Below are 26,713 nucleotides of genomic sequence, written 5' to 3'. Positions count from 1 at the left end.
ACTAAAATATTGGATTAGTTTAGAAAAATGTATGGCTAATGGTACTTCCTGATATTCAGCCAATCAGGTTGCAGCAGTCTGAAAGCAGTATGCAACATCAAGGAGTGATGCCACTCTAGCATGGTGATGGAAAATTATGTTTTATTAAGAGGTAAATCGGTGGGGTTTTAGCCTGCCAGTATCATCGGACCGGGCCAGTGTCTCCCGACCCCTCCTCTCTCAGCCTCCAGTATTTATGCTGCAATAGCTTGTGTCGGGGGGCTAGCGTCAGTCTGTTATATCTGGAGTATTTCTCCTGTCTTATCCGGTGTCCTGTGTGAATTTAAGTATGCTCTCTCTAATTCTCTTTTTTCCCCCTCTCTCTCGGAGGACCTGAGCCCTAGGACCATGCCTCATGACTGCCTGGCATGATGACTCCTTGCTGGCCCCAGTCCACCTGGCCGTGTTGCTACTCCAGTTTCAACTGTTCTGCCTGCGACTATGAAACCCTGACCTGTTCACCGGACGTGCCATCTTGTCCCAGACCTGCTGTTTTCAACACTCTAGAGACAGCAGGAGCGGTAGAGATACTCTGAATGATCGGCTATGTAAAGCCAATTGACATTTACTCCGGAGGTGCTGACCTATTGCACCCTCGACAACCACTGAGATTATTATTATTTGACCCCGCTTGTCATCTTTGAACATCTTGGCCATGTTCTGTTATAATCTACACCCGGCCCAGCCAGAAGAGGACTGGCCACCCCTCATAGCCTGGTTCCTCACTAGGTTTCTTCCTTCCTCTCTAGGGAGTTTTTCCTAGCCAACGTGATTCTACACCTGCATTGCTTGCTGTTTGGGGTTTTAGGCTGGGTTTCTGTACAGCACTTTGTGACATCAGCTGATGTAAGAAGGGCTTTAGAAATACATTTAATTGAAATTTGATTGAAATTGAGGAAATGGATGCCCTTGCACCCCGAATGTAGGATGGTTTATGTACGAGCCGGGCGCTGGGGGGGATACGAGTGTATCCAGCTGCATAGATTCCAGTTGGACGCAGACAAATGACCTAAAAGGAAAAATAGCGCCATCTGCCGGCCACCCGTACAATGTGCACACATCAATAAAAGAACTCCACTACCACTACATACTGTAAAATAAGTTGTTTTCTCCTCATGTACACACTAAGACTTATTCAACAACATTTTTTGAAGGATGGATGCATACTCAGCACTGGGGATGAAGTTACAAGCACAGACCTTTTCTGAAAGAGGTAAGACAGAAACAAAAACAGTTTGGAGGGGAACTGGACCAAACATCTACATTTATTTATATACATATAAAAATAAGTACAAATACAGTTGTGTAATGTACAAAATTACAACAAATATTACATGAAGTATGGTTGACACAGTAGGACACACTAGGACACCAGGTCTTTGTAATGGTTTTTGTCTGATATCGTCAATACCTTGTCCCAGGCCTTGATGCTTCCCAGAAAAGTTAGCACGTCGCTCACCACGGGCCTACAGGAAATAGAAACCACCTTACATACATTATCAAAACACTACCCTGACCATATCACATGATTCTGCCTTTATCATAAAAGTATATATTTGAGGTAGGTAGGCAATGTTACCGTGTGTTGGGGTGGTCAGGCTGTTGTTTGTATACTGAATGGGCTGTCTGGAGGAGATGGTCACTGAAGGACTTCAGCTGAGAGGGACAGGAGCTCACGTCTTTAAACCACGCCGCGACCTGCTCAGCGAAAGAGATGGAGAGAGACGAGAGAGAGCAATACATTCTCAGTTCAATTTGAGAAAAAACTGAAAATGACACCACTAAACTTGAGCCGTCTCGAAGACGGCAGAGCAATTACTCCCCTAGGAAACACCTTGAACCCTCCGTAGACAACACATCAACATTAGACACGCAATTCACCTACACACCTTTTTGCATTTATGGACAGAGTCCTGAGATGGGGTCTCGTTGAGTAGCGTCATCATTCAGGTAGCAGTTCAGGAGTTTGTCCAACATCAAGCTCCTTTAGAGCGTGTTCAGGTAGCACCCCACCGGCCCACGTTACCTAAGAGCTGACACGCAAGATGGAAACACCACTAAAGCATCGGATGTCACAGAAATGGCAAGAGAGACCACGCAGTAAAGGCAGGGGAATTAGCTGCACAAGGCAACACGCAAGGAGCTGTGACGAAAGCCCTCCATCTCTTGACTGGGCTTTACTGGTAGATGTTGTTACGGGCTAACTAGCCACATGGTCAGTCACCACAGTGCACTATAAACCCTCTCTTAGAAAACGCAACGTGGAACAAGACCTTTAAACTGAGTGTTGTTTTACGTACCTTCGCGGCTGTCCAGAACGGCTGGTCTCTGAACCGCCACTGTGGAGAAGATTTGTCATCTAAAAACCTGCCAGAACACCAGGGCGTCATGGTAAAGTACTGTAAGCTACGGCATGACAAGCTTGGTATGACACATGAATTCCAGTAACTACTTAAATAAATCACAGATCCTCTAAGTGTTGAGATAACTGGTGGAGTCACTCACTTCTTAGGGTCGTGCGGAATGAAGATTTCCTCACGGACGGACCGAAGGACAGACGGTGAAGTGACGGAGTGAGAAAGTAAGTGTGTTTTCTGTGCGACTTAGAAAGTAGAGGGGTGAATATCTTACCCGTTTCCCCAGGGTGTCGCTTGACTCGCTTCCCAATCTGTTGCTCCTCCCACAGGTTATTCTCCTCTCCCTCCTGGTCTTCAGAGCCACTGTCATCACCATCACTCCCTCCAGTATTAACAAGCACGGAGTGAGCGACAGAGCCATATACAGAATTACAGAGAGAAAGACATTCACTTCCTCCTGTACCACCACAACAAGGACTAAAAAACAAAGTGCATAACGACAACTGGTTTCAGCACCCAGTCAAAGGAGGTGTGATAAACACGGAGTATACAAAACATTATGAACACCTGCTCTTTCCATGACAGACTGACCAGGTGAAAGCTAGGATCCCTTATGGATTCCATTTGTTAAACCCACTTCAAAATCAGTGCAGATGAAGGGGAGGAGACGGGTTAAAGAAGGATTTTAAGGTTTGACACAATTGAGACGTGGATTGTGTATGTGTGCCATTCAGAGGGTGAATGGGCAAGAAAGAATATTTAACGGCCTTTGAACGGGGTTTGGGGTAGTAGGTGCCAGCCACACCGGTTTGCATCAAGAACTGCAATGCTGCTGGGTCTTTCACACTCAACAGTTTCCAGTGTGAATCAAGAATGGTCCACCACCCAAAGGACATCCAGCCAACTTGACACAACTGTGGGAAGCATTGGAGTCAACATGGGCCAGCATCCCAGTGGAATGCTTGACATCTTTTAGAGTCCATGCCCTGATGAATATTAGGAAGGTGTTCCTAATTAGAGGTTACACCAGCCTCATCTTGGGAGTTGATAGGCTTGAAGTCATAAACAGAGCAATGCACAACGCACAACGAAGAGCTGCTGGCAAAACGCACGAAAGTGCTGTTTGAATGAATGTTTACGCGCCTGCTTCTGCCTACCACCGCTCAGATACTTGTATGCTCAGTCAGATTATATGCAACGCAGTACACGCTAGATAATATCTAGTAATATCATCAACCATGTGTAGTTAACTAGTGATTATGATTGATTGTTTTTTATAAGATACGTTTAATGCTAGCTAGCAACTTACCTTGGCATTTGCGTAACAGGCAGTCTCCTTGTGGAGTGCAACGAGAGAGAGGCAGGTCATTATTGCGTTGGACTAGTTAACTGTAAGGTTGCAAGATTGGATCCCCCGAGCTGACAATGTGAAAATCTGTCGTTCTGCCCCTGAACAAGGCAGTTAACCCACCGTTCCTAGGCCGTCATTGAAAATAAGAATGTGTTCTTAATTGACTTGCCTAGTTAAATAAAAGGTATTAAAAAAAAAGCGATGGACAAAAATACCGATTTCCGATTGTTATGAAAAGTTGAAATCGCCCCTAATTAATCGGCCATTCCGATTAATCGGTCGACCTCTATTCCTAATGTTTGATATTCTCAGTATTAGTTCAGCTACAACTCTCACGCCACTTTCTATAACCGACGCATATAACATCCTGGGGTTTGATTATAGATTGTCTGTTTATTATCCATGCATTAGCCTAATGTTTAGTGCAACATTTTAAAAAAGCTTAAACGGTCATCCAAGACAACAAATCAATAGAGCATTCTCTCCTCCTGTTCAATCCTCCTCTGTTACCCATCTTCTCTGCTATCCTCTCCCTGATGGTTTTGGACCGTGGGGCAAACTTGATCCTTCGTTCATGGTCATCTGGCTTATCATCATCATCTTCTTCATCACTGTGTTCCTCCAGGTCCTAGTGGTCTGGGGTCCGGGGGGGGCTCTCCCAGTCTCTGCCCAGGGAGATGTAGTCCTTCTGGGCTCTGGCCTTCTGACGCTGCTTCCTGGCTGCCTGGATCCTCCTCGCGTCCGGGATCACCACTACACACAACAACAAGGCATATAATTCAGAACACTGCTTATCTGTGTTGACCAGGGGTGGACCTGGACCTGAGATTACAATAAATCCTGCTATGCCCTCTGACGATCAAACAAACAGACAAAGCGTCAATACAGGGCTAAGATTGAATCATACTACACCGGCTCCGACGCTCGTCTTATGTGGCAGGGCTTGCAAACATTTACAGACTACAAAGGGAAGCACAGCCGCGAGCTGCCCATTGACACGAGCCTACCAGACGAGCTAAATCACTTCTATGCTCGCGTCGAGGCAAGCAACACTGAGGCATGCACGAGAGCATCAGCTGTTCCGGACGACTGTGTGATCACGTTCTCCGTAGCCGACGTGAGTAAGACCGTTAAACAGGTCAACATACACAAGGCTGCGGGGCCAGACAGATTACCAGGACGTGTGCTCCAGACGTGCTGACCAACTGGCAAGTGTCTTCACTGACATTTTCAAAATGTCCCTGATTGAGTCTGTAATACCAACATGTTTCAAGGAGACCACCATAGTCCCTGTGCCCAAGAACACAAAGGAAACCTGCCTAAATGAATACAGACCTGTAGCACTCACGTCCGTAGCCATGAAGAGCTATGAAAGATTGGTAATGGCTCACATCAACACCATTATCCCAGATACCCTAGACCCACTCCAATTTGCATACTGCCCAAACAGATCCACAGATGATACAATCTCTATTGCACTCCACACTGCCATTTCCCACCTGGACAAAAGGAACACTTATGTGAGAATGCTATTCATTGACTACAGCTCAGCGTTCAACACCATAGTACCCTCAAAGCTAATCACTAAGCTCAGGATCCTGGGACTAAACACATCCCTCTGCAACTGGATCCTGCACTTCCTGACGGGCCACCCCCAAGGGGTGAGGGTAGGTAGCAACACAGCTGCCACACTGATCCTCAACACTGGAGCTCCCCAGGGGTGTGTGCTCAGTCCCCTCCTGTACTCCCTGTTCATCCATGACTGCATGGCCAGGCATGACGCCAACACCATCATTTGATGGTCTGCATACCACTGCTGGCTTGCTTCTTGCTTCTGAAGCTAAGCAGGGTTGGTCCTGGTCAGTTCCTGGATGGAAGACCAGATGCTGCTGGAAGTGGTGTTGGAGGGCCAGTAGGAGGCACTCTTACCTCTGGTCTAAAAAAATATCCCAATGCCCCAGGGCAGTGATTGGGGACACTGCCCTGTGTAGGGTCCCGTCTTTCGGATGGGACGTTAAACAGGTGTCCTGACTCTCTGGGGTCATTAAAGAGCCTACAGCACTTATCGTAAGAGTAGGGGTTTTAACCCCCGGTGTCCTGGCTAAATTCCCAATCTGGCCCTCAAACCATCACGGTCACCTAATAATCCCCAGTTTACAATTGGATCATTCATCCCTCTCCTCTGTAACCATTCCCCAGGTCGTTGCTGCAAATGAGAATGTGTTCTCATTTGGTAAAATAACGGATAAATATTTTTTTTTTGCAGATGACACAACAGTGGTAGGCCTGATCAGCGACAACAACGAGACAGCCTATAGGGAGGTGGTCAGAGACCTGGCCGTGTGGTGCCAGGACAACAACCTCTCCCTCAACGTAACCAAGACTAGATTTCTTCAGATTGTGGACTACAGGAAAAGTAGGACCAAGCACGCCCCCATTCTCATTGACGGGGCTGTAGGGAGCAGGTTGAGAGCTTCAAGTTCATTGGTGTCCACATCAACCACAAACTAGAATGGTCCAAACACACCAAGACAGTGGTGAAGAGGGCACAACAAAGCCTATTCCCCCTCAGGAAACTAAAGATTTGGCATGGGCCCTGAGATCCTCAAAAGGTTCTACAGCTGCAACATCAAGAGCATCCTGTGACTGGTTGCATCACTGCCTGGTACGGCAATTGCATGGCAAGCGGTACCGGAGTGCCAAGTCTAGGACAAAAAGGCTTCCCAACAGTTTTTACCCCCAAGCCATAAGACTCCTGAACAGGTAATCAAATGGCTAACTAGACTTTTTGCATTGCATTGCGTGCCAGTTTATGTTCTTAATGTCGTCGTTCAGCCACGACTCGGTGAAACATAAGATATTACAGTTATTAATGTCCTGTTTGTAGGATATACGTGCTTTCAGTTGGTCCCATTTATTTTCCAGTGATTGAACATTAGCTAGCAGGATGGAAGGCAAGGGCAGATTAGCCACTCGTCGCCTGATCCTCACAAGGCACCCTGATCTCTTTCCGCAAAACTTCTGCTTCCTTTTCTAGCAAATCATGGGGATTTGGGCCTGGTCTCCCGTCCGACTCATTGATGAAAAACTCTTCGTCCAATTTGAGGTGAGTAATCCCAGTTCTGATATCCAGAAGCTATTTTCATTCAGAAGAGACAGTAGCAGCAACATTATGTACAAAACAAGTTACAAACAACGCGAAAAAGCAAACAAAATAGCATGGTTGGTTAAGAGCCGATAAGACGGCAGCCCCCCTCCCGGGGACATTTTTCTTCACCAGTTATAACACTGAATAATGAGTATGGAGATGTGAAGCAGGGGTCATTACTGACCCAATTAGAGCAATGTTAATCTCTGAGCCATTCTGCAATTATGCAAGCATGACATGCAAAGTTATAAAATAGCAAATTAGGTAGTGCCAGGCCTCCTAAATTATATGGTAGCTTCAGTTTACTAATTGTCAACCTTGGTCAATTTTCTGTACCATATAAAGACTGAAAAGGTATTTATTGAGTTAATTAAAAGTATTTTTCGTTATATATAAATGGGACCGCCTGGGATGGATACATTCTGGGGAAAATGTTCATTTAAAATCAAATTCATTCTACCCAACCATTACAATGGCATGTCCCTCTACCTACCTAGGTCTTCCTTAACTGCCCGAAGTACAGGTGCAAAGTTGCCGTGAGACAGGTTGTGAAGTTTATTTGAAATGTTTAACCCAGGATAAACAAAATCATGTTTTGTCCAATTGAACAGGAAGTCATTCAAATTGTTGTTGTCACTCAAGCTCCGTAGAGGCATAGCTTCTGATTGATTCAAATGTACTATGTGGCCAGAGAAATAGCCAAATCTCTTAATTAAGTCAGTAAGAATGGGAATAGAGGTTTCTGGATTAGAAATCAATAGCAAAATAGCATCCGCATATAGAGATACAATGTGGGTTTGTTTTCCAATCTTGACACATGTAAGACCTTCCTGGCTATGTACAGTGCATTTGGAAAGTATTCAGACCCCTTACAATTTCACAAATGTTGTTACGTTACAGCCTTATTCTAAAATGGATTAAATAATTGTTTCCCCTCACCAATCTACACACAATACCCCATAATGACAAAGCGAAAACAGGTTTAACATTTTTTGCACATTTATAAAAGATAAAAAAAACTGAAAAACCGTATTTACGTAAGAATTTAGACTCTTTGCTATGACCACTCGAAATTGAGCTCAGGTGCATCCTGTTTCCATTGATCATCCTTGAGATGTTTCTACAACTTGGAGTCCACCTGTGATAAATTCAATTGATTGGAAATTATTTAAAAAAAAAAGGTACACACTGGTCTATATAAGGTCCCACAGTGGACAGTGCGTGTCACATCAAAAACCAACCCATGAGGTCAAAGGAATTGTCCATAGACCTCCAAGACAGGATTGTGTCAAGACACAGATCTGGGGAAGGGTACCAAAACATTTCTGCAGCATATAAGGTTCCCAAGAACACAGTGGCCATTCTTAAATGGAAGAAGTTTGGAACCACCAAGGCCCTTTCTAGAGCTGGCCGCCCAGCCAAACTGAGCAATCAGGGGAGAAGGGCCTTGGTCAGGTAGGTGACCAAGAACCCGATGGGAACTGACAGAGCTCCAGAGTTCCTCTGTGGAGATTGAAGAACAACCATCTCTGCAGCATTCCAACAATCAGGCCTTTATGGTAGAGTTTCCAGACAGAAACCACTTCTCAGTAAAATGCACATGACTGCCCGCTTGAAACCAAGATTGAACTCTTTGGCCTGAATGCCAAGCATCACATCTGGAGGAAACGTGGCACCATCCCTACGGTGAAGCATGGTGGTGGCAGCATCATACTGTGGGCCTGTTTTTCAGCGGCAGGGACTGGGAGACTAGTCAGGTTCAAGGGAAAGATGAACAGAGCAAAGTACAGAGAGGCCCGTGAGTGAACCTGATCCAACATCTCTGGAGAGATTTGAAAATAGCTGTGCATCGACGCTTCCCATCCAACCTGATGAAGTTTGAGGAAATTTGCAGAAAACAATGGGAGAAACTACCCAAATACAGGTGTACTGAGCGTGTAGCGTCATACTCAATAAGACTCAGGGCTGTAATTGCTGCCAAAGGTGCTTCAACAAAGTACTGAGTAAAGGGTCTGAATATGTATGTAACTGTGATATTTAAAAATACATAAAAATGACTTGCAAAAATGTTTAAACCTTTTTTTGCTTTGTCTTTATGGTGTATTGTGTGTAGATTGAGAGGGGAGGGACAATTTAATCAATTTTAGAATAAGGCTGTAACGTAACAAAACGTGGAAAAAGTCAAATGGTCTGAATACTTTCCGGGTGCACTATGTAGCTAAGGAGAGGAGTTAATCTCAAAATGTATTCTTGATTCCTCATATCCTCCCTAGTCTTCTCAAAATTAATTTTTGGATTAGTTCTGAGGTCCCTCTTATCTTCTCTTCCAATGTGTTTTGAGGAGGCAAGGAAATGCATTTGATTCACCACTCCTTGTTAATGTCCTTTCTTCTACCTGCACTATGGAACTGGGCAGGTGAAAGCAAAATCCTGGAAGATGTTTTACATATTGCTGCGATCTGTCCTGTGTTTTCAGATAAATACAAAGTAAGGCACAATGAGGGAAGCCACATAACAGTACAGTGGGCTTCTTAAGTTAGTGACATTAGAAATGTCTTGGGCCTGCCTGTACTTATCCTTTTTAGTCTTTGTGTGACAGTCTATGGTGCTTACATAAAAATAAAAAGTAAAAGCCTACCTTTGTCGTCAGAGAAGCTGAGCACGTTAATTTGATTTCGTCCATCCTTGTTCTCTTTGCTGTGAGGCGATCTAGTAACCGCGATCGATCAATTCTGTGATCTTCCACTACGTCTTCAGCACCACTCGAGTCCGACTTGTTCTGCGACGACTTGAAGGGCTTTATGCTATCAGCGGTAACTTGTGTTTTACCCTACGTCATCACCCTCTCCGTTCTTCTGTTCAGCTTCATCGCTCGATTCTCCTTTCTTTTGCCTAAAATGTCTTCGTGGTTTTTTTGTTGAACATATTTTCTGTATTGCCATGTAAATAAATCACAATACGGTAAGTCGTAAATACATTTCGGATGTACATATATCGCAATCCTCTCGCAATGCATTCCAGGTCTTGTAGTTTGTCAGTGTCGAGGACTCGGTCGTGCTTGGGGTGCATTCACAATCCCAATTTTACCAATATTTGACATGATAGCTTAATGAAAAAACACAATGGGAGTCTGGAAAAACACTGATATTAAATATGTTTTCTTAAAATTGTTTCCTATTCCTTCTTTTTAGCTGATCTGACAAGAGGAATAGAGTACCACAGTATGAGTCATAATACCCATATGTCTAGTGATCCAACAGGGAAATGGTTCCAATAGTTTTCCCACCATTCATTTTTCCCATAGGGGATTTTAGAAACACTTAACATAAGGGCTGTGTTTCGTGTAGGCTTACCCTGGCATTTTGATAACTGTGTAAATCTCGCTTGGTCAAGGTGACTTTTATCAATATATTCCCCTGTATTTACCCCCCAGAAATGAAATTCTAATTAGATTAAAGAACTGCACATGCCATGATGATCTGAAAGAGACTGCTGAATCGAAGCAAAGGTAAGAACCTCTGGATTAACTATCTAATGTTAGCTAAATGTAGTAATTAATAAATTGGCTACATTTCTTTAAATGTACAATTCTGTGAACTATCATGGGGAAGTTTTAAATTGACACTACCTGTTAGCAAAGGTGTCAGTTAGAGATGACATGGAGGAGCTTACAGGGATTTGCAGTTTTGCAATGTCTACGTTGATGCTTATTAGCATTTTCGAATAGGAGTAACATTAGATAGTTAATCCAGCGATTCTTACCTTTGCCTCGATTCAGCAGTATCTTTCAGATCATCATGGCATGTGCAGTTCTTTATGATAGCCACATTAGCATTTAATTAGCATTTAATTTCTGGGGGGTAAATACAGGCGAATATATTGATAAAAGTCACCTTGTCCAAGAGAAATTTACATGGTTATCAAAACGTCACGCCAGGGTAAGCCTACACGAAACACAGCCCTTATTTTAAGTGTTTCTAAAATCCCTTATGGGAAAAATGAATGATGGGAAAAGGATTGGAACCATTTCCCTGTTTGACCGCTAGGTTTGACGGGTATTGTGACAGCTCCACTGTGGTGCTCTAAATCCGTCATTGGAAATGTTCTGTCCACATATGGGGCTCTGATCCTCTGTTACCCATGCACTGAAATTCAAAATGGATCAAATAACAGCAACTTCGAGGAGTGAGCCTTGTGTGTGTGTGTGTGTGTGGCTGGCTTGGGAGGTCGGTATGCCCGTAGGCATAAACATTCTGGATCAGTTTACCCTCTCGCAGTACCAGTCTTAACCGCACAATAGCTGACCGCTGAAACTGACCTTAGATCAGCGTTTAGGGCAAATCCATGCGCGCGCCCCCGACGCTGTCTCTCCACCTCCCAGTCCAGGTCAAACAGAGCCGTTCTCGCGCACCGTCCACCCACACCCGCCTGTCAGCCATGTTGTTCGTGTGACCCAGCTGTCAGCAACAGGTCCAGTTGACTAAACTAGACATTCTTCTCGGAATTACCTCATTTTGCCAATACGCGACGACTGCATAACGCCAGGGAGACTTTCATTGCAGACAGAAAAGTGGAGAAAGTAGTTGTTGTTTTTTGCCGGATGATTGTGAGAGGTAAGCGACGTAACGCGTTAGTCACCCGAAACTGCCAATCTGCTTTCCTAGCGAGTCCATGTTATTGCTTGAACATTGAGCTACTGCTAGGCGTACAATACAATATTGATTGAATGTAGTTAACTACTTAACTAACCACGTTATTACGCTTAGCGATTTTGATACACTGAAATATGTAACGTATATCAACCATTAGAAGTGTACCGTCACACGAACTTGTTTGAAGTTAGTAGAAGGAAAACGACCTAACCTAAAGTAATGTTAGTTAACGTAGCTACTAGCTACGCTTGCTCCCTCAGATTTCTCAAACAGAACTTGTTGAACAGGTTACAAACGTGTCTCTCTTGCTTTAGACAAGTAAATGAGATTGCAATAGTACTTAATGTACAATGTAGCACTCTGCGAAGTGGGTCAGATTCTATTGCTACTCCTATTCATGAATTAAACTATCCTCCACTTGAACTCAGGGACTCCACGTCAATCATTATTATACCAGGTCATTCCAAACGGAATCATTTTTGTTTTCTGGCAGCAAAGCTTGGTGTTGTGATTCTACACTTACCTAAAATCCCATGCCCGAGGCGGGCTCCTGTTAAAGCTTTCATTAATAGTGGACGTGGTATTAGAATTGTTAGCCTGTACTGTCCTGCCTGTATTCATTTGGGTAGTGCTGAATGGTCCGGACTCACCTGATGTCAGGATACAGATGATGAAGGTTGATTATTTAACACTCAAACAGACTGCAGCCAAACTACTTTCCATAGCTTTAGGGCCATCGAACAGGGATCAACAACAGAACTAGTGAGGGACAGGGATAAACAGAGCTGTGTCAGGGCACGGGCTGGTTGGCTGTGGTCCAAGGATCCTTGTGTAAAGTGCCGATTGCATCCCGGGCCCGGGGGACAGTGGTGGTCGCCCTATTGTCATCTCTCTCTCCACTGTCACAATTGATGTGGGATGTGTGCTCCGGCACAAAATGGCTGCCATGGCATGCATCAAACCTGATGGGTACTATGCCTACACATAACCCCACAGTGCTCGCCATCATGTATACAGTTAATAACAGAAAGTACTGTTATTTTAACAGTAACATTCTGTCTTAGGGTATACCATTGGAGAGGCGTGCAAGATATTTGCTGTACTTGTGCCTGTTTGGTAATGCTTTTCCCAAGCCTGAGTATATCCGTAGTTCGTAGAAGGAATGCGTTTTTTACATCCAGGAAACAATTAAATCCACTTGTTAGATGCTACCACCCTCCTCCAAATCCAAACCAAACATGGATGTCAATGTTGCGCGCACGCGCTTCGTTCTACTTCCTGTGCGGCAGCATGATACCAGGATTGCAAGGCTGATAAGCTAGACAAACCGGAGTGAAACCCTGACAGGTGTGCACGCTAAGCGAGACACCGCATGGAGCCTCTAACAACTGAATATCATTATTTCTTGGACACTGCTTGGCGACGCAAACAACAAGTTTTCAGTCAGAACCGCCTACCGATTACGTATTTACCTTTTGTCGCGGGAAAAGTGTCGCCAAACAGTCACGGGCCAGCAAATAACTCACAAGGTGGGTGAATGTTATACAGCTAGACCAGAGTTCTACTTTGGTTAAGGAAATGGGCTAGCCTACACATTGGTGGTGTATTGGTTGGTTTCCTGGTGAAAAGCACTGTTTCGGTCATCATTGGTGATGGAAGTGGCACTCGGTGTCATGGCCTCTAACCTACCTTTGTGTACAGATATAGCAAACAAATCCATCTGCCATTTAACACACAGCACAGCAGTTCACAGAAACAACTGTTCTGCCAAAAATGTAACTTTCCCGTTCATGCAGCAACAATGCACATTCCACCAAATAGTTTTATAGTATTTAAAAGAAAAATGGTGTCTCTTGTTACAGATCGAGCTTTGATGTCCTTTCGAGTACTCTATAACTCAGGCCTGTCCCTACTAGCAATCAGATTTCCAGCTGTGATCAGGAATATTTTTTTGTTAGTAGTTCCACATCCGCTAATCCTGATTAGCCTTAATCCAGACAGTCAATTCAGTTTAGAAGAGTTCAATTGAGCTAATCTTTTCTAGATCTTCTCTCTCTGAGCAGAGGACTTGATCTCCATCCTCTCTCTGTGGCTCGCTGGGGAGGCGGGGGCGCGGGTCCAATTAGATCAATTCTATGTGGATCCACACAGATAATGAAATCTTTATAATGTCTGGAGAGGTGTTCAACATGTTTCACGCTATAACGAGAATCTGAGCTGGCCTGTGTAGAATTGGAGCATGTTGATGGAACCCACCCAAAGGCTCCAGGATGAAGCAATGTAGGTAGAGCTAGGGCGAGACGTGCTTCGAAAGAAAAAAGTAAACATTAATCTAAGCCAATCGGAGATGTCGCAATATGGACACTGCAGGGCTTGGAGAGTTGAAAGTGGATTTGTCCATCTGTGTTCATTAGAGCTAGTGATATAATTAACTTCCATCACCATGGTGTCTGTTAGGTGAAAGAGCGCAGTGGTTGAAGTGGTGAACCATTAATTTCAAGTACAGGCCATGTTGCAGTGATTCTTTCCAAAGCCCCTTTTGTCATTTAAACTCATTATATCACCATGGTGAGATCAGCTTTAGGCCACGTCACTGCTAGACCTGTCTCTCTATATTTACCTTACATCAACTCTGTTCTTTCCTTCTCTCAGCCTGCATCCTTTCTCTCCATCTCCCTCTCAGAACTGTCAGTCTGAATTCCTGAGCTGTGACAGGATAGCTTGTGTGTGTGTCTGTTGGGGATGGGCATGAGTACTCGAACTGATGCCAAAGCTCGTTTTCTTGTTGGTGGAATGTGCTTTGTGGCTGCCGGAACGAGCAAGTTAAATTTTGTCTTGAAGACAATGTTATTTTGCTTTGACTCTAGTGTTCCATTTGTACAAGTGCATTTCCCGGGCACAACAAAAAAACAAACCAAGCCAAGAATCACACTCTTCTCCCTAAATTCCCTTTCCTTTCTGTGTCTCATTCACTCAATTGCATTTTGACCGTTCCCTCCACACACGAGTGCGCACACATCCTCCCGTTAGGCCTACAGAAGTAAATGCCTAAAAATGTATATAACTGATGGGATACACAAGCTACATTCCTTGCCAAATGATGACAGTTTTATCACAAATTCAAAATGGACTGTTTGATTGAAGTAGGAAAATATATGTTCCAAAAAAACGAGCAGCCATTTTAGAATATTTTCGTCCTGTCTATTTTTCACTTAAGCTACTTTGAGCTGCTAGTGCCATCTAAAGTTGGTTAGCCTAAGCCAGGTATTCCCACCCAGGGGTGTATGCCAAATAATACAGATTTTCAAGCAGTCCATTTATATTTTCCAGTGGGGCAATACATTTGGGTGAGTTTTTTTTTTCTTTTTTTTTCTTGCCTGAGTAGCCTCATTTCACTGCTAAAATTAAACCATCTAGTGTTCAGCGAAATAACAACACAATGTCAAATACAGCCTAGTAGCCTAGTCAAATAATTAACATCCAATCACATTAACTGTTATTCTCTCACAGCAATTCCACTAACGGTCCGTATGTGGCCAAACGTAGCTGCTGCTCATTTCATTTGCTCGAAAATAGCTTAAAAAAAATTAAACCCTGCGTCCATAGACACATACCAGCTCTACTGGTAGTACTGCTCCTACAAGAAGTACTACACCTGCCGACGACAAGTTGTTCTGTTTCCACGAGCACATCCAATGCTAGCATCAGTAACTCTACATTTGTTGATAGCCCAGCTAGCATGGACACTGACAGTTGTGAATCTGATGCAGCCGAAGAGCTACTGCCCCCTTACCTGGGAAAGCACCGAACAACAGACAGGAACGTTGGACCATCGAAGAGGCGCAAATATGATGAGAACTACATTGATTTGGAGTTATCTTATAGTGGGAGTAGTGCCTTCCTGTTATATGTGGAAAAGTACTCTCTCACAACTTTGCGCAGACATTTAGAAACAAAACATGCCAGTTTGAAAAATAATGGCAGGAGATGTTTTGAAACAATTACTGCTTCATATACAAGCCAGTGAATTCTATGTGTTACAGCTGGATGAGTCAGACGTGGAGGGCCTGGCACAGCTCCTGGTATATGTAAGTGACGTTTATGGGGGGTCAATTAAGGAAGACATCCTCTGCTGGAAACCAGGACAACAGGAAAGGATATTTTTTAAGTACTGGACAGCTTTGTGACATCAAATGGACTTTGGTGGGCAAGATGTGTTGTTATCTGTACTGATGGCGCAAAAGCCATGACGGAGACATAGTGGAGTGGTATCGCGATTCCACTTGGGTATACTGCAGCATCCACAGAGGCTCTTGTTGCGAAGGGAGTGCCTGACAGCTTGAAAGATGTTTTGGACACTACAGTGAAAATGGTTAACATTGTTAAAGCAAGACCCCTGAACTCTCGTGTGTTTTCTGCACTATGCAATGATATGGGCAGCGACCATGTAACGCTTTTACAACATACAGAAAGAAGTGTGCTGGTTATCAAGGGGCAAAGTATTGACACATTTTTTTAAAATTGAGAGACAAAGTTAAAGTTTTCTTTACTGACCATAATTTTCACTTGTTTCACTTGCATGATGAGTTTCTCACACGACTGGCCTATCTGGGTGATGTTTTTTCTCACCTGAATGATCTGAATCTAGGATCACAGGGACTCTCCGCAACTATATTCAATGTGGGGGACAAAATTGAGGCTATGATTAAGAAGTTGGAGCTCTTCTCTCTCTGCATTATCAAGGACAACAACACAGGTCTTTCCATCGTTGTATGATTTATTTTTTGTGTGCAAATAAACTCAAGCTTACGGACAATGTCAAATGTGATATAGCGAAGCACCTGAGTGAGTTTGGTGCGCAATTACTTTCCCGAAACAGATGTCACAAACAATTGGATTCGTTATCCCTTTCATGCCCTGCCTCCAGTCCACTTACCGATATCTGAACAAGAGAGCCTCATCGAAATTGTAACAAGCGGTTCTATGAAATTGAATTTAATCAGAAGCCACTGCCAGATTTCTGGATTTGGCTGCGCTCAGTGTATCCTGCATTGGCATATCGCGCTGTTAAGACACTGATGCCCTTTGCAACCACGTACCAACGTGAGAGTGGATTCTCGGCCCTCACTAGCATGAAAACTAAATACAGGCACAAACTGTGTGTGGAAAATGATTTAAGACTGAGACTCTCCAATACAAACCAACATTGCAGAGTTATGTGCATCCTTTCAAGCACACCCTTCTCATTAACCTATGTGAGTTATTCCCATTTTTTGATGAACAATTAATGTTTTATATGTAAGATGGTTAAATAAAGAGCAAAGTTATTGATTATTACATTATTTGGGCTCCGGTCCTATAAGAGCTGGACTACTCACATTTATTAAACATAAGAATAACTGCATCGTATAGTGTGTGTGTGGCAGGCTTACAATGATGACGAAAAACAACATTTGGGGGTACGCAGCTGGAGGTTGAATATTTGAAGGGGTACTACGGAACTATAAAAAATTTGGGAACCACTGGCCTAGGCTATTACCCCCCTCTAAATATAGACGGGTTCCACACTGAAAATAAACAAAAACATTTGTGTGATATTTTCATCAGAAAAGCATATATACGTACTCACCAAACATGTCGTGTCCAAGGACAGGCAGAATAAACTAAATAAAATGTCTGTATATCGAAAGACTGATTTTGGTTTGTCACCTTGAAAAAAGTTATTAAATCATCCCTTATTGGTGTCACTTGTTAAATCCGCTTCAATCAGTGTAGATCAAGGGGAAGAGAGGGGGGAGAGGGTTGCAACTCAATATTAGGAAGGTGTTAATGTATTGTACACTCAATGTTGATAAATGCTGAAATTATTTTCCAGCGTGGGCCTTGTTCAGTTATTTATTTATTTTCTAGACTACTCAAAATAAAATAATGTGTGTACTCATCAGTCAAATGCCCATCCCTAGTGGAGGTTTCTGTCTGTGTGAGCTCTGTTTCAGGGAGAGACTCTTAATGCTCAGATGGGAAATCGACCAGTGATAGGTATATGCAGTGACTCTGCATTGTTCCTACTCTCTCTCCTTCCTGTTAACTCTCTGGATCTCAGCCCTGATTGGGTGTCAGGTAAAAAAATAAACACTTGTTTCTGACAGAGAGGGGAGAATAATGACAGGGTTAACTCGTGTGGTGATGATGCCATCTCTACTGGCCCAGAGTTCCCACACTGTTCACACACTGTACCTGTATTTTATCTTTCATTCTCAACGAGGATGTAGTCAGTGTAGAATCATCTGATCTGATGCTTTCTTTATTTTTAACATGGTGCTGTCTGATCTGTCGAGACTCCAGTCTCTACTGTTGTGCTGCTCAGTGTTCACCTTTTTTCAGCTTGACCCACTCCTGATTTTACCACACGATGCAAAACACATGCAAATAACAGCAAGGCAGGGGGCTTGTGTGTGTTTGTACAGACAGAGCAGACTGCTGTATGTGTCAGCAGGCTCCACAGGGATCCCTGGGTGTTTGTTCACTGAAACCAATTTGCATCCTGTATTTCTGTGCACGGACACCTCTCTCACTGATACAGACATAGGCAGAAACAACCCCTAACCGCTTCCACCTTAAATCCTAAGTTATTTGGGAGGGCGAAGGAGAGGGACACATGGGTTCAGAGGGAAAGTGATATGAGGAGGGACTAGGGGGACAGAAGAGGGATAAATACCCACAGGAAGAAGGGAATAGATGGAGCAGATGGTTAGCACGCTCCCCATTGTGAGGCCATCTTGCTTGGCCACATTCTCCTGTACTACCCCCCCCCCCCTCCCTCCTATCGTCTTCCTCCATCCCTCCCTCTGTCTCTTTGCCCTACACTAATACCACACTTGTGTGCCACCAGTATACCCATCCAACCCCTTCACATCTGTGTTTGAAATTCAATGCTTGACAGAGGGACCTTACAGATAATTGTATGTGTGGGATACAGAGATGAGGAAGTCATTCAAAAATCGTGTTAAACACTATTGCCATGCAGTCCATGCAACTTTAATATTTTTTATTCCTGAACTTATTTAGGCTTGACATAACAAAGAGGTTGAGTACTTATTGACTCAAGACATTTTAGCTTCCAATTTAAAAATAACTTTAACCTTTCCAAAAACATAATTCCACTTTGACATTATGAGATATTGTATGTAGGCCAGTGGCAATCTCAATTTAATCCATTTTAAATTCAGGCTGTAACACAAATATTTTTGTAAGAAGTCAGTGGGTGTGAATACTTTCTGAAGGCACTGTAGAAGGTTCTAGGGTTAGGGGCTAAGGGTTGATATGGGGACTGGACAGGTCAACTCTAAGGCCTGGACCGCCAGCATCCTGAAGGGCTTCTGTAGAGTACATTTTTTTATTTGACTGTTTTATGGCTGAGTCATGTAACCGCCACAGAGGGCTGCCACAGGAAGAACCTCAGAGCTGCCAGGGACTTCCTGTCAGCTGACTGGCTGGACAGGAAATGCTGCTATCCGTGTGTGACTGGAAAGGAACAGGAAGGGTATAGTCATTGGAATTCTCCCTTTTCCTTGTATGGCCTCATTGACATGCCCTTCCCTTTCTCCATACTTTTCTGCTACTTTTCCTTGTGAGCTCTCCTCGGTGTTGCAGTATTGACCACTGTCAGCGGGTTGTGAAGGTGCTTGTGTTGTTTGTACACACCTTCCTTCATACACCTCTCTACCTGCCCTTTACCTGTGGGGACAGACAGACAGGCAGACATGCATGCAAGTGACGGGTGTTTTCATTCAGGGGGACAATAAGGGTTTCTTCTAAGAAATAGAAATGGAACACACACATCATGGTTGATCAGTATGTATACAGTCTACCATGATCTCCTTCTGACCAGTGTAATCACTATTATGGCTATTTTGTTGTTTATGTTGTATTTATGTGTTGGCTGCAGTTTTTCTCTTTTACGGGTGTCATGCTTGTGATGTAGCCTTGGTGGGATGTGTGTGTCCACTTGCAAGCAGGATAAAAAGGGAATTGATGGAAGTTTAGGGAACAACGAGAGGAAGCTATGTAGCAGAGTTGGGACGTGGCCCTGGTGTCTATGTGTTGCAGTAGAGTTGGGACGTGGCCCTGGTGTCTCTGTGTTTGACTCCCTGACTGAGGAACAGGAGAAACCCTGTTGAAACCTGCTGACCAATGAGAAACGGGGCAGCTGCTACACTCTCTCTCTCTCTCTCTCTCTGAGTTGGTGTGAGCAGCGCTCTGCCCTCCCTCCATTATTAATGAGCGGAAGTTTCGCTTGTTTTGTGTGTGTGCAGACACTAATGTGTGTGTTTTGCAGATGACTGCGAGCTAGCCGGCTGAGTAGAAGATCGGGAGACCCCCCCCCCCCCCCCCCCGCCCCCTCTGCCACCTGCAGCCATGAATGGTAAGACCACGTCTTTATTACTCTGTGTGTGTGTGTGTGTGCTGTGACGTTCTCCTGCTCTCTCAAGGGCACATTTAGCTGGGTTTTTTTCCTGTCTTTTTCTGCTGAGCCTCTTTTCTTGTCCTCCGGTGCAGCAGCAGTGTGAAGTGTATCGCTCACTGCAGCACGACTCTTGTCTGTCTCTGTCCAGCTCCTATATCTGCTGTACCTGATGCTGTAGCAGTGTTGTATCTAACTCTACACCCCTGTTCATAGATCCTATCAAACACTACGCCCGAGTGGCGCAGCGGTCTAAGACACTGCATCTCAGTGCTAGAGGCATCACTACAGATACCCGAATCCAGGCTGTATCACAACCGGTGCATAATTGGCCCAGCGTCGTCCGGGTTTGGCTGGTGTAGGCCGTCATTGTAAATAAGAATTTGTTCTTAACTGACTTGTCTAGTTAAATAAAATAAAAATGTAACCTGTCTAAGCCCCTGTTCATAGATCCTGTCTGACTCGATGCCCTGTTCAATCCTGTTCAGTGTAACTTAAATTCATTTCAACTGAACATTTTATTCACATTTTGTTCTGTTCTGTGCTCTGATTGAAACAGGGAAAAACGGCACTGAGATGACGGATCTAGTTTTAAGTCAGTCGCATCACAGCAGTGTTTCCCTTCACATTTTGTTTCCAGCAGCGATGGCAGAGTTATACATTTACATTTTGAGGTGGCAGCCACGATATGGCAGCAGCAGTGCGCCGCTGCTAAATGCATATAGGGGAAACGCTGCACAAACATATTCTACCTACTTGGTCAAAATCAATAGACTGAAACAAAATTGGCCTGAACTGTACTGTAAGACCATGGCCCAATTACAGTGAGCCTACTGTGTTAAATGGTGCAGGGCTGGAATTGATTGTGTCAGGGACAGTCCCAGAGCCTGCCAATGTAGACCGAGATAAGAGTGAACTGGTTTATCTTTATTTATTTATTACCGTATAATCAGTGGTTTTAAACACAGACACTAGAAGTGATGTTAGTAGTATTGATGTGGACAATAAAGAAGTGATAACTCAAACGGGATACGAGATGTGCTTGTTTTAATGTTTGGAATTTCTGTTGATTACTACGGCTCCCCCTTATGCCTATCAGTGTGTATTTTACAAATGCCGCATCTCTATGGCAAGACTCAGCCCTCACCCAACTTTCATCAAACTCAGGCTTGTAGTGTTTAAGATGTAACGTACGAACAGAACGGAAGGAGACCGATTCATAGTCCCCCTCTGTTTTCATTGTGGGGGACTGTAACAATGTTTGTCCTCCATCTTTTTAAAAGAAGAAACAAGCGAAAGCTAAAGGGGACTGAGTGGTTCTGTCTTGTATGACTGCTGGGTTTCACAAACCATGAATTTAAAAAAGGCAACAGTAAATATAGTACCCCACGAATGATGCAGCGCCCCCCTTGGGCCAATAAGTGTAATTTTGTAAATGAAGGATCTCTATTGCAAGACACATCATTCACCCAAGTTTCGTCCAAAATTGGGCAAGAGCTGTCAGATATATCGCGTGTGCCTAACGGACGGAGACAGATCCACAGTCCCCTCCCTGATTTCATCGTGGGGGACAATTGAATGTCTAAATTACATCCTTGTTCTGTCTATTGATACAGTCGCTCTTTGGTCATATTAAGAGGCTTTGCCTGGTGTGTGTTGATTGCGTGTCTTTTAGCTTGAGGTTGTCTTGTGAAACCTCAGCTGTTTCCTGTGTTGGGAGTTGTTGCTCAACCTTTGTGTGTGTGTTGCTACCATACACCTCTGTTTGCCTTGTACCTATAGATTCGTAGGCCTTTTCCCACAGAGGGCTGAGATTGGTATCTGAAAATTATTTATCTCTCCTCTCTTTTTCCAGGCGGCCGCAATGTGTGGGCTATCTCTCCAGAGGAGAGGGACAAACATGATAAACAGTTTGACACCCTCTCTCCCGCGACAGGCTTTGTCTCAGGTACCAAGACGATGCTTGCATGCACACCAATATTTTAATCTCTCCCTACTGTAATGTCGCTCACTCGCTCTCTCACTCTTTCTCTTGTTTGCACTCCAGGGGAGCAGGCCAGGAAGTTCTTCCTGCAGTCGGGTCTTCCCTCCTCAGTGCTGGCAGAGATATGGTGAGCTTCCTTCTCTGTGCTGGGAGAAATCTTGTAGGCAGCTGCTCTCCAGTCACCCACACTTGATTGTCCCAAGGAAGTTATGACCCTCTCTCTACCCCCAGGGCCCTGGCTGACATGAATAAGGATGGGAAGATGGACAGGTTGGAGTTCTCCATCGCTATGAAGCTCATTAAGCTCAAACTTCAGGGCACACCCCTGCCCTCATCTCTACCAATCATCATGAAGCAGCCGCCAGTGCCCGCCCCTTCCTCAACAGGCGCCATGTCCTCACGCTATGGTATGTTAACACTTCTATTCTATTTTTATTTCGATGTTTTATCTTATCGTTCTAATAATGTGTGTTTCCTCTGTCTCTCCAGGAATGGGCTCCATGCCAAACCTGTCGATGATGCCTGGAGCCATCGCCATGCTCACCCCCATCCCCATGACATCCAACTTCGCAACCATGACCCCTAACCTCTCAACCATGACCCCTAACCTCTCAACCATGATCCCTAACCTCTCACCCATGACCCCTGTGACTGGCCTTACTCCTATGGTCCCAATGGCAACAGGCATGGTCCCTCTGGTTGCCACGTCAACAATGCCCCTGCTGCCGTCCCTGGGCAGCCCTGCTCTCCCCAATGGCACTATGGGTATCCTACAGCAACTTCCACCAGGACACATGGGGACAGGTAAGAGGAGGACAGGCTCTCTCTTTCTCTATCTTTCTCTCTCTTTCCTTCAACCTCCACCCTCTCTCTCTCAATCTGTATGGAAGTGAATAGAGAGTAGAAACTGCTGTGTCACCATTCTCAATAACTGAGTGGATATCATGGTGTATTTGCAATGTAACCAAATGGTAAATCTCAATTGAAATTGCTAAGGACTTTTATAATGCGTGTGTGTGTCAAGGCCTGCCTCTCTCTGTGTCCTACACCTCCTCTCCTCTGGGTTTCTCTCCTGGGATGAACAAAGCTACGTCACTGCTGGACCTAGGCTCAAGCAGGTAACACACACACTTTATAGGATCTGACCTACATCTCTACCAATTTAGATGCCAATGGACTGTTTCTACATGGGCTAACTCTATAATATGCTCTCTCTCGCCATCCATCTTTCTCACTCTCTCTATCCAACTGCGTCTCTCTCTCTCCACACCAGCTCCAACTCTTCATCCACCACCTCCCTGGCAGGTAGTTCTCCTAAGACGGTGCCCTCTGACTGGGCCGTGCCTCAGGCCTCGCGCCTGAAATACAGACAGCAGTTCAACAGCCTCGACAAACACATGACGGGATACCTCACAGGTGGGTGCTGCTGGGAAATATAGGCAAACAGATAGGCAGCCGTCCGACAGGAGGGTGGCTATGGGTAATGTAGTTTACCTAAGGAACCTCAATGGAATTAAGTAATTGACTTTACTGTGTTATCCTTGTCAGTTTTCAAAATGCATGTACTGTGGATAATGCAGCTATATGAGAGATGGGGGTAATGTTCACGTGGTAGTTAGGAAGGGAAGACACGCGAGTCGATTAAGATGCACCTCGTGATGGGTGGAAAGCCTGGCATACCTGTGTGTGTCATACTTGAACCGAAGCATTTGTGGAATGCGGGGTGTGGTTGTCGGAATTTGTGTCCACTGGGTTGACGACTTTGCCTTTAACATTCCTAACTTATGCCCTTGTTGCCTTGTTGTGGAAGACTGCTGCTCTACTGGCTGTTCGTGTGTGTGTGTGTGTGTGTGTGATTGTTCTACACCTTCTCCTTTCCTCTCAGCTACCTCTTGACAGACCTGTTCTGGGGAAACTGCCATTGTATCTTAAGACTCACTGTCGGAAACCAGTGTAGGATCATTTGGCAACTGTTTCTGAATCCTTTTAAATCATTCTTATAATTTGGAGGTTGTCCACAAAGGCTGCAAGTTATAATACTTGACGTAATCGACTGAGATTGCTTTATTCTGTGTGTGTGTGTTTGTTTTTTCAGGTCAGCAGGTGAGGAATGCCATGGCAACCACTCTGCTCACTCAGACACAGCTGGCCACCATCTGGTGAGTACACCTCCATCATCAACTTACAGTTGTACCTGTATAAGAACGTTTGACCTTTGCAGTAACGTGCTTCAAAGGAGGAACCTAATAATGTGTGTGCGTGCGCTAATCTCTCGTATCTCTCTCTCTGTCAGGACCCTGGCCGATGTGGATAAGGATGGGAAGCTAAGAGGAGAGGAGTTTATTCTGGCCATGCATCTAGTGGACATGGCCAAGACCGCCCAACCCTTACCTCTCACACTACCCATAGAACTAATACCACCATCACAGAGGTAAACACACACATACACACACACACACACACACCCCTACCTAACCCTTACCTCTCACACTACCCATAGAACTAATACCACCATCACAGAGATACACACACACACACACACAAACAAACCCCTACCTAACTCTTCCCCTCTCTCTTTCTGGAAGGGGTGCTGTGAATGGGACCAGTTTATCTCTCTATGCTGGCATCACTGAAGAACTGGAGGCTGAGCCACCACAGAAACCCAAAAGCAACTGTATGTACACACACACACACACGCCCACTCACTCTTCTCCTGTATGACTACAACACATACATTATGCATCTGTACACATCTAATGACTATTGACTTATGACACTCGTCTCCCTATCCACTCTCTCCCCACCCATCCCTCCCTCCTTCAGTATCGTTTGAGGATAAATTCAAGGCCAACCTGGAGCGAGGGAACGCGGAGCTGGAGAAAAGACGACAGGCTCTGCAGGACACACAGAGGAGAGAGGAGGAGAGACGCCAGCAAAAGGAGAGAGAGGAGCGAGAGAGGAGAGAGCGGGAGGCCAGAGAGCAGGAGGAGAGGAGAAGGAAGGAGGAGGAGAGGAGGCTTGAGCGACAGAGGGAACTGGAGATACAGAAAGAGGAGGAGAGGCTGAAGGAGATTGAGAGAAAAGAGGTGAAGAGGCATGTTCTATAATGGGCCAGGGCTCTGTATGTGTGTGTGTCCACGTGTGTGTGTTTGACTGCGTGTGTGTTCCCCAGGCGGCGCAGCGTGAGTTGGAGCGCCAGAGGAAAGAGGAGTGGGAGAGGAGGAGGAGAGGAGAGCTGCTGAGCCAGAAGAGTCAGGAGCAGGAGGACATCGGCAGACTAAAAACTAGGAAGAGGAACCTGGAGATGGAGCTGGAGGCTGTGGTGAGGCTACACTAGGGCTGTTAAGGTGACCGTATTACTGCCACACCGGCAGTCACGAGTCATGACCGCAGTCACGGTAACTAGGCTTCTCCAAGCTCTGATGCTGCTGATGGTCATTAGTAACTTACCAAACGTGGTAACTGCCTGGTACTCAGCAACCTATTGTCCCTCTAATAACGCTGACGTCAATGCAAATGAAACTGAACATCCAATCAAACATGAGAGCCTATGATCTCATGTTACTCAACATTTCATTAGGTTATGCATTTGCGTGAGAAAACAGAGTTTTGATGGCCTCTTAAAAAGAGGATGCCATCAGAATTCTATAGGCTAGGCCTACTGTATTTATTTCTCAACTCTCCTAATATTAAGCACATTGCTTATATTTTCAACAGAAGTATAACCTACTTGGCTGGTAATAAAATGAACCACAGGAAAAGTGTCCTCCATTCACTATTTAAATGCTTAGATGACATGTATTTTTCCCCCCTGTTCCGAGACAGATAATGGTCCATTCTAAATCGAAACTAATTTCACACGTTTATATTATTTCAAATATCTGAAGACAAGATTAAATCAAGAACAGTCTGATGGGTGACAATATTAACCTATCACTTGTGAATGATGCCCAGCTTGTGTGCAGTAATGCAAGAAACAGAGCATGCCTTTTTTTGTGCAACTCTTTCAAGTCATAGCCTCACACCTCTTGTAGCTTAGCCCATAGGCCTATATGTTTCGATAAGGTTTGTATCACAACTAAAGTGGCCAAATAACTTCTTGAAATGAAGCACATTAATCTGCTTTACAACCGGTGTAGAGCCTAACTGGCTCGTAGGCTGCACGTGAGTTTCAAGTTTAGGAAAGATCACTTTCACCATAAAAATACACCTTTATTATAAAGCATTTCATGCGAAATCGCATTTGCGGTCACTTTTGAGAATGGTGTTTTCCCGCTAATTGATTGCGTTTTGGAACATTCGTGCTTTTAGCCTACTGCCGTGTGCGCATGGCTGCGCTTATAATGTGACGAAACAGCCTAGTAGTTTAGTAACATTTTAAGCTAAACGTTCTGATCTGTTGCGTCAGGCTCATTGCTTTCGAAAGGTTTTTTCGGGGTGAGTAGTTGTATTAATTTGGGATCTATCGCATCCCACAACTGTCCCAGACTATGTTTGGAATATTTATTTCTCGCACAGAAGGACAAGTTTGATCAATAGAATAGGTCGACTTTTGTACTATAGGGGATAGTAGATTGACATAGGCTAGTGCTTTTGCTGTTTGTTAGGGCTACTCATCTTGTTGGCTGATGAAAAGTAAATGTGGATAGTTCTTCTAGCATCTTCAATATGTACCTCGGAATTCAGTAAGAAGGACGTGCATAACTGCGTCCCCGACA

General features: G+C 44.5%; 2 protein-coding genes across 13 annotated transcripts in view; one reads left to right on the top strand and one right to left on the bottom strand.

The window, feature by feature from the left end:
• Positions 1–1,273: 1,273 nt before the first annotated feature.
• On the bottom strand, positions 1,274–12,810 carry LOC110497557 (GC-rich sequence DNA-binding factor 2). Of its 10 annotated transcripts, none has more exons than XR_005037690.1 (7): positions 9,534–10,161; positions 4,258–4,500; positions 2,545–2,778; positions 2,340–2,406; positions 1,929–2,072; positions 1,619–1,737; positions 1,274–1,505 (listed from the first exon to the last, which is right to left on the bottom strand). XR_005037690.1 is itself a non-coding variant. In XM_021573717.2 (4 exons), exons 2-4 carry the CDS (start codon positions 1,983–1,985, stop codon positions 1,403–1,405), a joined length of 279 nt encoding a protein of 92 aa, XP_021429392.1. In that variant the 5' UTR covers positions 1,986–2,072; positions 9,534–10,104; the 3' UTR covers positions 1,274–1,402. The 10 variants fall into 10 exon arrangements, 3 of the variants coding, with proteins under 3 accessions (XP_021429392.1, XP_021429390.1, XP_021429393.1); XR_005037691.1 differs by having other exon boundaries at positions 2,340–2,378; positions 2,671–2,778; positions 9,534–10,157; XR_005037687.1 differs by having other exon boundaries at positions 2,671–2,778; positions 9,534–10,153.
• Positions 11,289–26,713, top strand: part of LOC110497555 (intersectin-2) — a 33,869-nt gene continuing 18,444 nt past the window's right edge. Inside the window, exons 1-13 of one of the 3 annotated variants that reach the window (XM_036954508.1) lie at positions 11,289–11,508; positions 19,886–19,972; positions 21,867–21,959; positions 22,059–22,122; positions 22,227–22,402; positions 22,485–22,799; positions 23,083–23,113; positions 23,269–23,411; positions 24,091–24,154; positions 24,289–24,426; positions 24,581–24,669; positions 24,819–25,081; positions 25,168–25,317. In XM_036954508.1, the coding sequence (XP_036810403.1) occupies positions 19,966–19,972; positions 21,867–21,959; positions 22,059–22,122; positions 22,227–22,402; positions 22,485–22,799; positions 23,083–23,113; positions 23,269–23,411; positions 24,091–24,154; positions 24,289–24,426; positions 24,581–24,669; positions 24,819–25,081; positions 25,168–25,317 (1,533 nt within the window). In that variant the 5' untranslated portion in view covers positions 11,289–11,508; positions 19,886–19,965. Of the gene's footprint in view, positions 11,509–19,885; positions 19,973–21,866; positions 21,960–22,058; positions 22,123–22,226; positions 22,403–22,484; positions 22,800–23,019; positions 23,114–23,268; positions 23,412–24,090; positions 24,155–24,288; positions 24,427–24,580; positions 24,670–24,818; positions 25,082–25,167; positions 25,318–26,713 lie in introns of all 3 variants that reach the window. The other 2 variants (XM_021573714.2, XM_036954509.1) reach the window with 2 other exon arrangements.

Source organism: Oncorhynchus mykiss, chromosome 19 (assembly GCF_013265735.2).
Source record: "Oncorhynchus mykiss isolate Arlee chromosome 19, USDA_OmykA_1.1, whole genome shotgun sequence".
Lineage (NCBI taxonomy): Eukaryota > Metazoa > Chordata > Actinopteri > Salmoniformes > Salmonidae > Oncorhynchus > Oncorhynchus mykiss.
Note: the sequence above shows the minus strand (reverse complement) of the source record. Positions and strands in the feature narration are given on the sequence as shown.

Coding starts and splice junctions, on each gene's coding strand:
- LOC110497557 (XM_021573717.2), bottom strand. CDS start 1,985: ATGATGACGCTACTCAACGAGACCCCATCTCAGGACTCTGTCCATAAA. Junction 1,738..1,928: donor CTGTCCATAAATGCAAAAAG/GTGTGTAGGTGA, acceptor TTCGCTGAGCAG/GTCGCGGCGTGGTTTAAAGA. Junction 1,506..1,618: donor CCTGACCACCCCAACACACG/GTAACATTGCCT, acceptor TATTTCCTGTAG/GCCCGTGGTGAGCGACGTGC.